The 14,932-nt window shown below is 33.6% G+C and overlaps 1 protein-coding gene across 1 annotated transcript; it reads right to left on the bottom strand.

The window, feature by feature from the left end:
* Window positions 1-1,645: 1,645 nt before the first annotated feature.
* On the bottom strand, window positions 1,646-6,620 carry LOC136065409 (uncharacterized). The gene is made up of 4 exons (XM_065768558.1): window positions 6,475-6,620; window positions 6,242-6,328; window positions 1,879-2,091; window positions 1,646-1,759 (listed from the first exon to the last, which is right to left on the bottom strand). The coding sequence occupies exons 1-4, from the start codon at window positions 6,610-6,612 to the stop codon at window positions 1,646-1,648; spliced, it is 552 nt and encodes a 183-aa protein (XP_065624630.1). The 5' UTR covers window positions 6,613-6,620.
* Window positions 6,621-14,932: the final 8,312 nt, after the last annotated feature.

Here is a 14,932-nt window from a genome sequence, read left to right as displayed (position 1 = left end):
TATAACTATTTAGTTGGTAATTGTTATTGTGGATTCAAGAACAATTTGTCAAGAACTAGTTCAAAGAAGTCTTTCTATGAAGGACTTGACTGCCACTTGATTGAGGGTTGATAGATTGACATTCATGGATTCGACAAAATTTCAATTGATGATCGATTGATCAAAATTCTGATTTTGACAGCCATTCAATCGCATCTCAATCAACTGAAAATTGCAAAATTAAATGACATGTTTTATTTAATGTTGGCTGCAATGGAATTCATACCCTACCCACGTCATTTATATAAGGCAAGTTAGAACTCAACTATTCAAGGATGTTGGAGGTTTAACGTGCATACCAAGCTGTGGTAATCAAACCTTTAATGAGGGTTATTGGAGTTGGTCCGAGTTCATGACCAGTTTCAGAATGTCATTTGAGTAGTGGATTGCCTTATTTGGAGTGTGTTGCCCTTTGAGTGTTTTTTTCCTTTGAAGTAGTTCTCCTTTGTTTTTTCACTTTGTCACAAAATTTGTGTGTATCTACTTTTTCTTTCTTTCTTCATTTTACAGATTTGGTACTTGATGTTTTTGTGCTTAAATTGTCATAAGGGTGGTTCACTAAATCATCCTATTCGGAAATTAGTCGATTAATCCATTGCTAAATTAACCAAGCTAAGGATTCTAAACAAGTTTTTCACTATTAATGTTACCTTGAATTCCTAATTTGAATTATTGATTTCGTCTCTCTTGGAGTGTAAGGAAAGGATTTTCCTTGGTGTGGATTGGAGGAAAAAGATACTCCTTGTTATGGAGGAAAGTTCCTTATTGAAGAACTAATTAGGTATTCCTTGTTCATTAGGAATAAAATTTGAGCCCTATAAATAAGCATTGTGTAAAGTGTTTGGTAGCTTTTGCTCAAGAAACATAAGTGAGTTTATTTGAAAAGTAGTTTAGCAGTTTTTGGGGTTGAAAGATACTTAAGTATGTGTGTTCAGAGTTTGTTTGTGTGAGAGACTTATTTGGTGCATTGAGGCCTTCGTATTATGAGCTTGTGTGTGATATTCTTGAGAGGTTTTGTTTATATTTTTGAGGTTCATGAGTGTTGTGAATGTGAGTATGGGAGTTTGGCTTGTGAAGTTTGGGCTTGCTTACCTGCAGTACTTTTTTAACTGGAAGTCTCTATTTATTTTATATATACAATGACAAGAAGCAATGAGTTTTAATCTCTACATTTTATTTAGTTAGTGGGTGATGTGACAGTTTCTCATTAAAATAAAAAGAGATTCCAATTAAAAAAGTACTAGAAGTAAGCTAAACTCGTGAAGTTTTGAGTGTACTTAATCAATATCATTAATAGTGGACTTTGGTTGGCGTTGCCTATGAAAGTAGGTTTCAAGTTGGTCAAACCACCTTAAATATTGTTGTCCTATATGGTTTTTTGTTTGTTTGTGTGAATTTGCTTTCACTAGCTCCAAATCACAGCATTCACAATGATAAGGTGAAAGCATATGTTGAAATTAAACCATACAAGAAGTTAAGATATTAGATATCTTCAAATAAAAAGTAAAGCTAGCTGAATAAAGTTTAAATACTTTTCTCTTTCCTAAGACTTACAATCCACCCCACTTGTATTTGATTAAGTTCGGTCCATCTCCTGCTTCAACTGCTACTGAAGCCAACTATATTGGTGAGGTCCAACTTGAGGATTATATACACTAATACTTGCAATATTTGAATGATACATTTTGTCCGGGGTTGTTTTTGTAAGCAGCCCTGCAGACTATGAGGATAAATTCCATCCAAGGTTAAAGGACTCAAATTGTATTACCAAAACAAAAATGAGTAGGGAAATAAAAATGCACTACTAATATTAAACAAAGAAAGCTATAAATCACTTACTCCCAAACCATCATTCGGTCGATGCGGAGAAAATTGAGGCTTATTTAAATTTGATACATTCTCAGGTATTTCATTGTATGTGACCCTCACAATCGGGATAGTCCCTTGTGGACACTCCTCATCTAACTCAATCTTTGCATAACGAAAACTAGGCGGCAGCTTCTTGGAATGTATTTGGGCTAATATTTCTCTTACTTTATTGCTAGGTCTCATCTGTTCAATATTTTCTATACTTCAGCAAATAAAAATATCATGACATAAGAAATATTATAAAAGAAGCATCCGAGCTGTTAGAGTAGCATCAATTTTTTTTTTTATTCAAATCAATTTGTGCTCTTTCTTCTCAATTACACTCTCTTCCATTATCTAGCATAGATGCAACCAACGAACACCATTTTTTTCTTTTAATGTTGACACTTCTATCAGGCTTGACTTTTTTTTTTATATTAAATTTTGTCTGGATGTTCCTTTATGGCACATATGTTATGGAGCAATGTTTTCCAACAAGAGAAAAAGAGAATTAGATATTGAATTTCCGCAAGTTCAGAGACAAACTACATAAAGCAAGATCCTCTTAATTCTACTTAAATTAGAGAGGGTTCATTTGACAGTCAAGATGTGATTTCCCAGATCTAATAATGTGCAAAGTGCCAGATCGTTTACAATTCTAAATGATATGGCACTAAATTCAACTTAGATTTGTAATTGAATCATAGAAGAAATTATACCAACTTACAGAGAGAAATCAACAAAAGTCCCACAATGCTTGCTTGTTAGAAACAAGGTGCATCACTGAGGCATCACTGAAATGAAATCTTAGGGCAAGTTTTTTTTTTTTTTTTTTTTTTTTTTTTTTTGAGAAACAATCTCAGGGAAAGTTTAGTAAACTAAATGAAGATTAAATTAGGAATATTAATTTATTTATTTTTAGAATAAAGTGTCAACATTAAATTATTGTCAATATGGAAATATTTTCTACAACCAAAGAACACCATTCAATTACAATTTATTTTTTGAGAAGAAAGTGTCAACATTAAAATCTTACAATATTTTCTATTCCCAAAAATAAAGAATCAAAAATTAAATTAGGAATATTAATCATGAAAACCAAAAACCAAAACAACACAGTATTTAAATATTTTTTTTCTTAATAACATAATCTTCTCCCATTACACACACACACACACATACACACACACACACACAAAAACTTATTGTGGTGGGCCAAAAGTGCCGCTGAAGCCCCAAAAACCGCCGCCCTATTTTTTATCTCTATTTTTTATTGACATTTACTTTTCACAACAAGTCTATTCAGATCTATCATTTTCTTTTTTTCAAATTGCTAGATTAAATCATTTACAAGAGATCTTAGCAACCCAGTTCAATCCATAACTTGTAGTTCTTGGGTTGGTTTGTAAATTTTTGGGGAGGGGAGCAAGTATATATTTTGGGGCTCAATGTTAAAAGCTTGTGTAAATATCATGGTTTTTAGACCGGAACTGTTCAACGAATCGAAAAAGGAAGAAGTTTAAAATTTTTAAGGTCAGACCAAGGTTCAACTAAAATTGAACCGTGATAATGTCATAATTAATTTAATAATAATAAACAAATAAAGGCATCAAAATGGCAAATATTAACAAAAGTTTACTAAAATTATGTTTGAAAAATATTAAACAACTTTCAAATGAATTTTTACCATTTTTATAAGTTTAATAGAAAATAATAAAGTATAAAAAAGTGTAAAAAAATGTGTGTTTAGTATTCTTTCAAATAAAAAAAAATAGTTTAAAATAAAATCATTTTCAGCATAAATTAATAAATTTTATATCCACGTGCAAAAAGCATAATTACTTGAAACACTAATAAGAATATAAAATAATAATAGATTGAGATGGCGTAATATGATAAATTGAAAAACTAAAATCTAAACTCAAAATAAATAAAATATTGAATCTAAAAATGTTACATCAAAAGAGATTAGCCTATTGGTGTGCCAGTATGTTGTCATTAGACTTGGGATCCTAGGTCTAACAACTAAGAAGGTAAAGTTAAAAAAATATTGAGTGTCTGCTAAAGTGAGCTACTAGGGATAGTAGTTCACTATAGTTGGATGTTAAAAGAAAAAATAATTTTTTATTCCCTCCACACATATGTAAACCTCATCTTCCTTAAATCACTATATCTCACTCTCAGATGTAGACAAGCCACCATAGCTCCTGCCCTCTCTTCCTCCAATTGTCTCACTCTCTCTTTATCGTTCTCTCTACCTCTCCGTCCCCCCTTTTTACTCTCGTGGGTTTGGGTTAATTTCATAGATGATGACATCCCACGAACTTGAACCTGGTCTAAATGCCCACAAAACCCATCACTTTCTGCCTCCTCATCTTCATATTTGGATTTACGCCAATTCCATTGCCATTGCTAATGACTTCATCTCAAATACATTCCCAGATGACTTGAATCAATCTTGGCCTAGTGTTCACGCAGTATTGTGGCGTGCTAAGAAGCACATCAAGTTTAAAGATGAAGCAATTTGGATTTACGCCAATTCCATTGCCATTGCTAATGACTTCATCTCAAATACATTCCCAGATGACTTGAATCAATCTTGGCCTAGTGTTCACGCAGTATTGTGGCGTGCTAAGAAGCACATCAAGTTTAAAGATGAAGCCAGTAAGAAGGTAGTTGGCCAGGATAAGTACTGTTGATTTGCATGGGGAGGCTAGCAAAGGGCAATTCTGGGTGTGGACCAACTTGGGTGATGAAGGCATGGTGGTGGTGGTGGTGGTGGTTCTAATCTAGAATAAAAGTCTAGGAGGAGTAGGAGGGTGCATGGGGTTCATGTGTCGGTGATGGTAGATCATGGGTCAGTGATGGTGGGTTGATGATGGTAGTTTTTTGGGGTTCTGATTTGCATGATGTGGGTAATGGTTGTTTATGGGATATATTATTTTATTTTATTTTTTTTACATTATTTTAATGTATTGAATGTTAAAGTAGAAGCTTTGATGTTGAGTGTATCATAAAATGAGTTATTAAAATAGATAAAGTAGGATTTTGAGTTGCTAAAAGTTATATTTTTTAGCTTTCTTACTGTGAATGCTCCAAGAATATAAAGTAATATTAGGAGGACAAAATCTATAAAGTAAAGTAATATTAGGAGGACAAAGTATATTGAGAGAGATGATTTTTTTTTTTTTTTTTGATAACTAGGGAGAGATGATTTTCAAAAGCTTACTAGAATTATTACATGCTTTAGCATACCAAACATACCCATAATTCACTATCCCCATTCAGAATATAAAGTAATATTAGGAGCATAGTTATTAAACCCGAACTAGACGTTGACTCAGTCTATGAGCTGGGTTACCTGATCACTGGTTCAATTAGTGAGTCATCAGTCAAACCACAAGGTCAAATAAACAAGATTTTAAAAATTAAATATATATAAAATTAAGTTTGAGAAATCATAACCTAAATATGTAAATTAAAAAAGAAAAAAGAAAAAAATAGGCATATGCCCAAATTAAACTTGCCATTATAATTCAAAATCAATGTTTCATAAGCAATAACATTAGAAATTCTATAAAATTCACAAGGAAAATAAACAAATGTCATAAAATTGCAACAAAGTCTTTGCTAAAGAAAATCTTGTTACATGTCTAAAAATTATGTATATTAAAGAAATAAAAAGGAAAATCTTAAACTCTAATGTGTATTTCTCTTAGTCTCTCACACACTCACACTGTACATGACCAAAATAAAGATGCTTAAACTAAAAAGCAATCAAGAAATAAAGTATAAAAAAAAACCTAAACAAAAGAATATAGTTGGTGGCATAGAGTTATATGGTCATACTTACATGCTAATTGTTGGCCAAGTACATCTATTCAGACTTCAAAGCATAAAAAAATTTATGCATAGTAGCCTGTAGTAGTAGGTTTTAAGAATTGTGAAAATTGAAAAGTGAAAAAAATGTTTTTTTTGGATTTTTTTTTTTGGATTTCTCTTGTTTAAATTACCATATTATCACACATTTAAATAATAAAAGGGTCAATAAAGTTGATCTATTAATGTAATTTTATACAATTAACAAACCCCGTTGGGTTAATAAAACCCAATTGAGTCACATGAGTTGCTTAAAACCCACCGGGTTGCATTGGTTTTGGCTGGGTCATATACTTTTCTGATCCAATTGATCACCCGACCCGATTGGTGCGTAGGGTCACCAGGTCACTAGTTCGACTGGCATGAAAAACAACCTTTCATGCCAAACACCATAATAAAATTTACATTTTAATGAGAAATTAATTACAAAATACGTAAAAAATAAAATAAATAATATATATATATATATATGAACCTCAGATTTATGATTCTTGAGTGAAGGGTGCTTTAAGCTTGGTTGCTCATAAAAATTCACGCAATCATAGATTTCTCCATTTTTAGTCTGCAAAAATATTGTAATTGTTAGATTAAATCTCAAGCTATTATAAATGCTAGGACTTTGTTTGAAATGAAAATTGCAATTGCTTTTGCACTAAGTTGACATGGAATAATGAAAAATTACTTTAACAAGCATACAACCGAAGTTACCTTAATACTTTTGATGTGTGGTTCAATCTGTTTTTTTGAAATAAAATCATTGAGATCATTCTCTTTTACCATGCCTCCATCAAGGGAGGATGCAATACATATTAAGACAAAAAAGACAACAAACTCTTTGAATGCCATGGATACTCTACACTTGAGTTTGTCTGGTGTCAATATCTATTCTATACTATTTATAAAAGGACTCCTCTCTTTGGAATGGACTTTTATCTGGTTTAGAAATACCCCAAAAATTTATGCTTAACATGGAGAAAACTTGAGGACAATTTGGGAACATAAATCTCCAAATCTTCTTAAAATGGATACAAAATAGGATATTCTCAGATTAATTCATGTTTTCAAAACAGACTTATTCAAAAATTTATTAAAAAAAGGAAAATTACAAAGAAAAATTAGAAAAAAAGAAAGCCCCATTGCACTCGCAAAGCGCGTGTGACGAGGCTAGTATATTTATAAGAGATCTAAGACTATAAAAAGTAGGGAAATTCTTGGTGCACATCCAAAAATGTAGATGGTGTGCACGTATTGATGTGTAAAAGCATAGTTAGTGCTAGCGAAAATGAATTTATTTGAGGGAAACCTTATCCTTGTCATTACTTTGTCAATACATTCACTTAATTTCATTTAGGGAAATGTTAACCAATGCGACATTAGTTTAAGAACTATTTTTAGAAACATTTTATTGGGAGAATGATAAAACAATAAATGTTGTTGAAGCTTTTTATATTTTCCAAGAAAGTAGTTCCTAAAAATAGTTCCTAAACTATTTTATGTTTAGGAAATATTTTATGTTTCTAAAAATAGTTGATAACCTAATGTTCTAAGGGCATTGGTTAACATTTCCTTAAATGAAATTAAGGGAATATATTGACAAAGTAATGATAAGGATAAGGTTTCCCTCAGATAAACTCATTCCATTGTAATCCAGAAAGATAAGGTATATGTATATTTTAACCACATGACTCACTAAATTATCAAAACAACTTATACAATGATGATGATCATGATTTCTTTCTTTTTTTTCTTTTTTTTTTTGAGAAGGTACATGATGATTAAATACATTTTTTTTTTTAAAGTAAAATTTTTTTTCAGATGGTTTCAACCTATAGCATCCACTCCTGATGATCTCTTTATCAGTAGACTAATACACCAATCTGTTTTTTGTGTAGGCGAGGATTGAACCCCAAATCTCTTATTCAATCATTAGAAACTTTACCAGTTAAGCTAATTGGAATCCACAGTGAAGTTATTAAATATATACGTAGATGGTAATTTTAATCACAGTGCAATTTTTTTTTTTTTTTTTTTTTTTTTTTTTTTTTTTTTTTTGAGAAGGTACATGATGATTAAATACATTTTTTTTTTAAAGTAAAATTTTTTTTTGAGATGGTTTCAACCTATGGCATCCACTCCTGATGATCTCTTTATCATTAGACTAATACACCAATCTGTTTTTTGTGTAGGCGAGGATTGAACCTCAAATCTCTTATTCAATCATCAGAAACTTTACCAGTTAAGCTAACTGGAATCCACAGTGAAGTTATTAAATATATACGTAGATGGTAATTTTAATCACAGTGCAGTGAGTTTATAGAATTTTCCCCTAAAAGTATAATAATCATAAATACATTGAATCGATACCAAATTTCAACCTCTTAATTTTGTCTTAGAAAATAAGTGAAACATGTTTCAATTTTCAACATATATCATGTCCTAATTTCATTTCAAGAAAAAAATGTGTGAGATCTTATTTGAACGTGGACCTTAAATTCTTCAAAATATGCCTTGGGCAAAGGGGGTTCCAAAATTGGGAGCCACTTAATTTTTTTTTTTTCGTGAAACCTACCATAATTCTCAAGAGCTTTGAATTTTCTTGAAAAATACTGCAAAATAATGGACCCATTTGGCTTGTGCCACATGGCGACATGTCTCAGATGCTGAAGGATACGTCTAAGATTAAAGAAGACAATAGTATTATTCTTGTGTGATGCACAATTATATTCACAAAGCATGAACTGCATGAAATAAATTAAATTACCTAAAGAAGAAGAAGAATGAAGATCTCAAAATAGCAATAACTCATTTTATAAACAAACTAGCTTGAAACCCCTTGCATATGCATGGATACATTTAAAGATATACAATAAGATGCATAATATAATTCCTACATATATAATTTAAATACTATTAATAGTCATTTTTATATTTTGTTAAGTCTTTAAAAAAAATTTGTAAGGATATTTCAGTGGTCAAAAGGATCACAACACTCAAAGCATCAAGTTCAATTATTAGCTGCTGAATTCCCATCTCCTTAGCAAGAATCAACCCATCTCTAAGCGCCCACAGTTCAGCCAAGGCATTGCTAGTGTAATTGAGCCCCCTTGCAAAGCCTTTCAGCCAAGCCCCATCATGATCCCAAATCAAACCCCCTCCACCAGCTCTATCTGGATTTTTCATAGCTGAACCATCCGTGTTGAGCTTTGTGAGAGTGCCTTTTTTTCTTAGCACAGTGGCCCAAAGATCCTAGGCCAAATAATTGTTCTTGGTGGACTGGGCTTGGTTCACCACAGCGAAAAGGCTGTTTAAAAAACCAAGTGGTACACAAAACAAGCTCCCTACAACACAAATAAACTAACAAACGAAAATATATGTATTGAATAATAGTTCAACAGCAAGGAAATGCATAGCAAATAAAATACAGTATAAGAAAAAGTTAAGGATCCTTGAATTAGTGAGAGGCATTTTATTAATTTTCCTTAGTTATAATTACAGTACTCACTAAGACGTGATACAAGGTTCAACTAAGTTCAAAAATTATAGACTTTGATAGCTATTCAAGCTTCCAAAACTTGCAAAGTTTGAAGTTTTTGAATCCGAGTATGTGCTATAGTGGCTATCTCTAGGATACCATGAGCGGTTCCTCTGTTTTTCTCGAACTTTACAAAGTTCTTTCTATGGCTCTATATCTTTTCTGGGAGACCTAGAAAAATGGCGATGAATGCCTGAATAAAGAAAATTAGTGAATCGAAATCTGAATCCCATTAGCATGGATTCCTCTCTCCTTTTATAGTGCAGCTCTAGGGTTCCGGGGTACCAGCGATTTCCCCCTTTTGCCCCTCAGAGTTTGTGTTGTGCCAATTTTGCTCAGGGGCTGATCGTTTCCCTTTTTGTCACAACTTCTTGCTTTTGGTACGACCAAGCGGAAAGCCCCTAGCTGGTTTTCTATTTCCAAGTCCCCTTCGTTCGCTAATCTTCAACTACTTAGCCCTTTCTTCCACCTCTCCAGCTTTTGGTTGCACTCCAACCTTGTCATTTTCCTCAAATAGTTGGAATCTTTACTGCTGGGTTGAAAACTCCTTCCAGTCACCTCTTTTTTTTATGGTTTTCTCATTGTTGGTTCATTGAGGCACAGCTTCTGCGTTTTTGCTTCGTACTTTTTGATCCCACTGTACGTCTAGGCACATGAGACCCGCATGCTCTTTGTCTTTTATCCCTCTTTTGAATCTGCTTCAATCTTACTTCGTGCGTCCCAGGGATCCCCGAACTCTGGTGACTTCGGGGGTCCCAGCCCAGCTCTTCTTATTGGGCTCCTTTTGGTTTAGTCCTAGCCGGCTGGGCCTCTCCCTTGCTTCATGTGTTTTAAGGTCTGTTCTTCCATGGGTTTTTTTGGATCCCAATTCTTTGGACCTCTCACCCTTTTCTTCTTTCTTTTTTTTTTCCTTTTCTTCATTACGTCAGCCCAGCTCCCTTTTTCTTATTTTCTCTAGCTTCATTTTTTTTTTCATGAAATTAGCCCAATGTGCTATTTCTTTGGGCCTTGGACTGTGATCAATTTTGAACCTCAACAAGCTTCAACCAGCCTCTCGGTGGCTTCTCCCATCCCACAGGAACCACTATTTTCAATTGTTTGGTCCTAGTCACCAGCCCAATTGAAAAGAATTCAGCACTGCCTTGAATACATTTTCTCCAAACTTGAGAATTAATTGTTCCTGTCCTGAACAAAAAGTCATTCCTGTGAATCCACAAGTGCCACAAACCCATATGAAACAACACCTTCCAAGGCATCCCTTTGACTGTTGTATTCATCACATCCTTGCAATTGTATTCCAGCCACTCATTAAAGGGAAGATTGAAAAAGTGTCTGTAACAATGGGGAACCTGAACTTGCATCCAGAACTAAAGGGCAAACTCACATCCTCTGAACAAGTGCTCTATGGTTTCAAAACTCCTGTTACACACTTTACACATTGTATCGAGTTTAAACCTTTTAAACCCAGCATATGAGCCGTGGGAAGACTATTATGGAGGCATCACCAAATTAGGAATTGAATATTTGGAAGAGTATCAGTTTTCCAAACCCACTTGAAAGACAAAGAAACTGGGTTCAGGGGGTTTAAGCCTCTTGCTATAAGATAGGCTGCTTGAATAGAAAAAGAGCCGTTTTTGGAATAGGCCCATATGAGACTGTCACTATTTTGAGGCTCACAAGAGAATGGAGTGGCCATAATGGAATTAAGCACATTACTTGGGAGCTCAAAAGAAATGCTTTAAGGCATCCACACATGATTCTCATGAAAACATTGTCTAACAGTTAACTCATCTTCTCCTCAGGTTAAAGGGCCCTCAATAAGCTCCCTTAACCTCCCATAAGGTAACCAGAAATCCTTCCACATATTAACAGATTCCCCACTTCTGACTGTCCATCTCAAGCCTTTTACATATATTGGTCCTCCCTTTTTACTAGACATGGCAAAATGGGTAAGAATTTTCTGACCCGACCCGTTTGACCCGCAACCCGATTGACCAGTTTAAAAATGACCCGTTTTGACCCGCGACCCGATTGACCCGACCCGACCCGCCTGTTTTGCCATGTCTATCAACGTTAAGTGGATTGAGATTAAGGTGTAATTCTTATAAAATATTTACTTATTCTTTTTTACTTAGTATGTTATGTACTCCATTATAGTTTGTCATTCTTTACTTGCCACATTCATTTTCTTTTGCTACTTTAAACAGATCGAAGATTATACCAAGATTAGCTTCTAGAAAGCTGGAACAAGAATTGCACCAAATTTGGGTATCAAGTGTTTAGTGATAATTGGTAAGTGGTAACAGTATTACCGGTGAGAATCTAATCACAGTTAAGGAACTCAGAAACAATTGACAAATTGCATCTATTTCCAAAAAAAAAAAAAAAAAAAACTTGTTTAAAAAATATGGGTCAACTCAACCCGTCCCGTGACCCGACTCGACCCGCGACCCGATTGACCATTTTTTTTTTTTTTTTCGTGAAACCTACCATAATTCTCAAGAGCTTTGAATTTTCTTCAAAAATACTGCAAAATAATGGACCCATTTGGCTTGTGCCACATGGCGACATGTCTCAGATGCTGAAGGATACGACTAAGATTAAAGAAGACAATAGTATTATTCTTGTGTGATGCACAATTATATTCACAAAGCATGAACTGCATTACATAAATTAAATTACCTAAAGAAGAAGAAGAATGAAAAATTAGAAAAAAAGAAAGCCCCATTGCACTCGCAAAGCGCGTGTGATGAGGCTAGTATATTTATAAGAGATTTAAGACTATAAAAAGTAGGGAAATTCTTGGTGCACATCCGAAAATGTAGATGGTGCGCACGTATTGATGTGTAAAAGCGTAGTTAGTGCTAGCGAAAATGAATTTATTTGAGGGAAACCTTATCCTTGTCATTACTTTGTCAATACATTCACTTAATTTCATTTAGGGAAATGTTAACCAATGCGACATTAGTTTAAGAACTATTTTTAGAAACATTTTACTGGGAGAATGATAAAACAATAAATGTTGCTGAAGCATTTTATATTTTCCAAGAAAGTAGTTCCTAAAAATAGTTCCTAAACTATTTTATGTTTAGGAAATATTTTATGTTTCTAAAAATAGTTCCTAAACTAATGTTCTAAGGGCATTGGTTAACATTTCCTTAAATGAAATTAAGGGAATATATTGACAAAGTAATGATAAGGATAAGGTTTCCCTCAGATAAACTCATTCCATTGTAATCCAGAAAGATAAGGTATATGTATATTTTAATCACATGACTCACTAAATTATGAAAACAACTTATACAACGATGATGATGATGATTTCTTTCTCCATTTTTTTTTTTTTTTTTTGAGAAGGTACATGATGATTAAATACATTTTTTTTTTTTAAGTGAAATTTTTTTTGAGATGGTTTCAACCTATAGCATCTACTCCTGATGATCTCTTTATCATTAGACTAATACACCAATCTGTTTTTTGTGTAGACGAGGATTAAACCCCAAATCTCTTATTCAGCCATTAGAAACTGATAAGGGGAATTTTTAATTGGAAAAATAAGCTGAAAGAAGTAAGCTGAAGACAGTAAGCTGAAGGGAGTAAGCTGAAGGCAGTAAGCTGAAGGGAGTAAGCTGAAGGCAATAAGCTGAAGGGTAAGCTGAAGGCAATAAGCTGAAGGCAGTAAGCTGAAGGGAGTAAGCTGAAGGCAATAAGCTGAAGGGTAAGCTGAAGGCAATAAGCTGAAGGCAGTAAGCTGAAGGGAGTAAGCTGAAGACAGTAAGCTGAAGGCAATAAGCTGAAGGGTAAGCTGAAGGCAATAAGCTGAAGGCAGTAAGCTGAAGGTAATAAGCTGAAGGGTAAGCTGAAGGTAATAAGCTGAAGGCAGTAAGCTGAAGGGAGTAAGCTGAAGACAGTAAGCTGAAGGGTAAGCTGAAGGGTAAGCTGAAGGCAGTAAGCTGAAGATAGTAAGCAAACCTCCGTCGGGACCCATTAGTAAGTGACAATGTTAGGGAGTCCACAAAGCTCACCGCATAGCCGACGAATTGACCTTAGGCAATGAAGATGGGTAGCCGACGCTAATAAAGCTGACGACCCTAACGAGGTTGTAGGCAAAGCTGACGACCCTAAAGCTGACGACCCTAACGAGGTTGTAGGCAAAGCTGACGACCCTGACGATGGAGTAGGCAAAGCTGACGACCCTAACGAGGTCGTAGGCAAAGCTAACAATCCTGGCGAGGGAGTAGGCAAAGCTATGTGTAAAAGCATAGTTAGTGCTAGCGAAAATGAATTTATTTGAGGGAAACCTTATCCTTGTCATTACTTTGTCAATACATTCACTTAATTTCATTTAGGGAAATGTTAACCAATGCGACATTAGTTTAAGAACTATTTTTAGAAACATTTTATTGGGAGAATGATAAAACAATAAATGTTGTTGAAGCTTTTTATATTTTCCAAGAAAGTAGTTCCTAAAAATAGTTCCTAAACTATTTTATGTTTAGGAAATATTTTATGCTTCTAAAAATAGTTGATAACCTAATGTTCTAAGGGCATTGGTTAACATTTCCTTAAATGAAATTAAGGGAATATATTGACAAAGTAATGATAAGGATAAGGTTTCCCTCAGATAAACTCATTCCATTGTAATCCAGAAAGATAAGGTATATGTATATTTTAACCACATGACTCACTAAATTATCAAAACAACTTATACAATGATGATGATCATGATTTCTTTCTTTTTTTTCTTTTTTTTTTTTTGAGAAGGTACATGATGATTAAATACATTTTTTTTTTTAAAGTAAAATTTTTTTTGAGATGGTTTCAACCTATAGCATCCACTCCTGATGATCTCTTTATCATTAGACTAATACACCAATCTGTTTTTTGTGTAGGCAAGGATTGAACCCCAAATCTCTTATTCAATCATTAGAAACTTTTCCAGTTAAGCTAATTGGAATCCACAGTGAAGTTATTAAATATATACGTAGATGATAATTTTAATCGCAGTGCAGTGAGTTTATAGAATTTTCCCCTAAAAGTATAATAATCATAAATACATTGAATCGATACAAAATTTCAACATCTTAATTTTGTCTTAGAAAATAAGTGAAACATGTTTCAATTTTCAACATATATCATGTCCTAATTTCATTTCAAGAAAAAATGTGTGAGATCTTATTTGAATGTGGACCTTAAATTCTTCAAAATATGCCTTGGGCAAAGGGGGTTCCAAAATTGGGAGCCATTTAATTTTTTTCATTCGTGAAACCTACCACAATTCTCAAGAGCTTTGAGTTTTCTTCAAAAATACTGCAAAATAATAGACCCATTTGGCTTGAGCCACATGGCGACATGTCTCAGATGCTGAAGGATACGACTAAGATTAAAGAAGACAATAGTATTATTCTTGTGTGATGCACAATTATATTCACAAAGCATGAACTACATGAAATAAATTAAATTACCCAAAGAAGAAGAAGAATGAAAAATTAGAAAAAAAAAAGAAAAAAGAAAGCCCCATTGCACTCGCAAAGCGCGTGTGATGAGGCTAGTAAATTTATAAGAGATTTGAGACTATAAAAAGTAGGGAAATTCTTGGTGCACATCCGAAAATGTAGATGGTGTGCACGTATT

Source organism: Quercus suber, unplaced genomic scaffold (assembly GCF_002906115.3).
Source record: "Quercus suber isolate HL8 unplaced genomic scaffold, Cork oak 2.0 scaffold_960, whole genome shotgun sequence".
NCBI lineage: Eukaryota > Viridiplantae > Streptophyta > Magnoliopsida > Fagales > Fagaceae > Quercus > Quercus suber.
The sequence above is the reverse complement of the archived record's forward strand: the minus strand, read 5'-3'. Positions and strand labels throughout refer to the sequence as shown.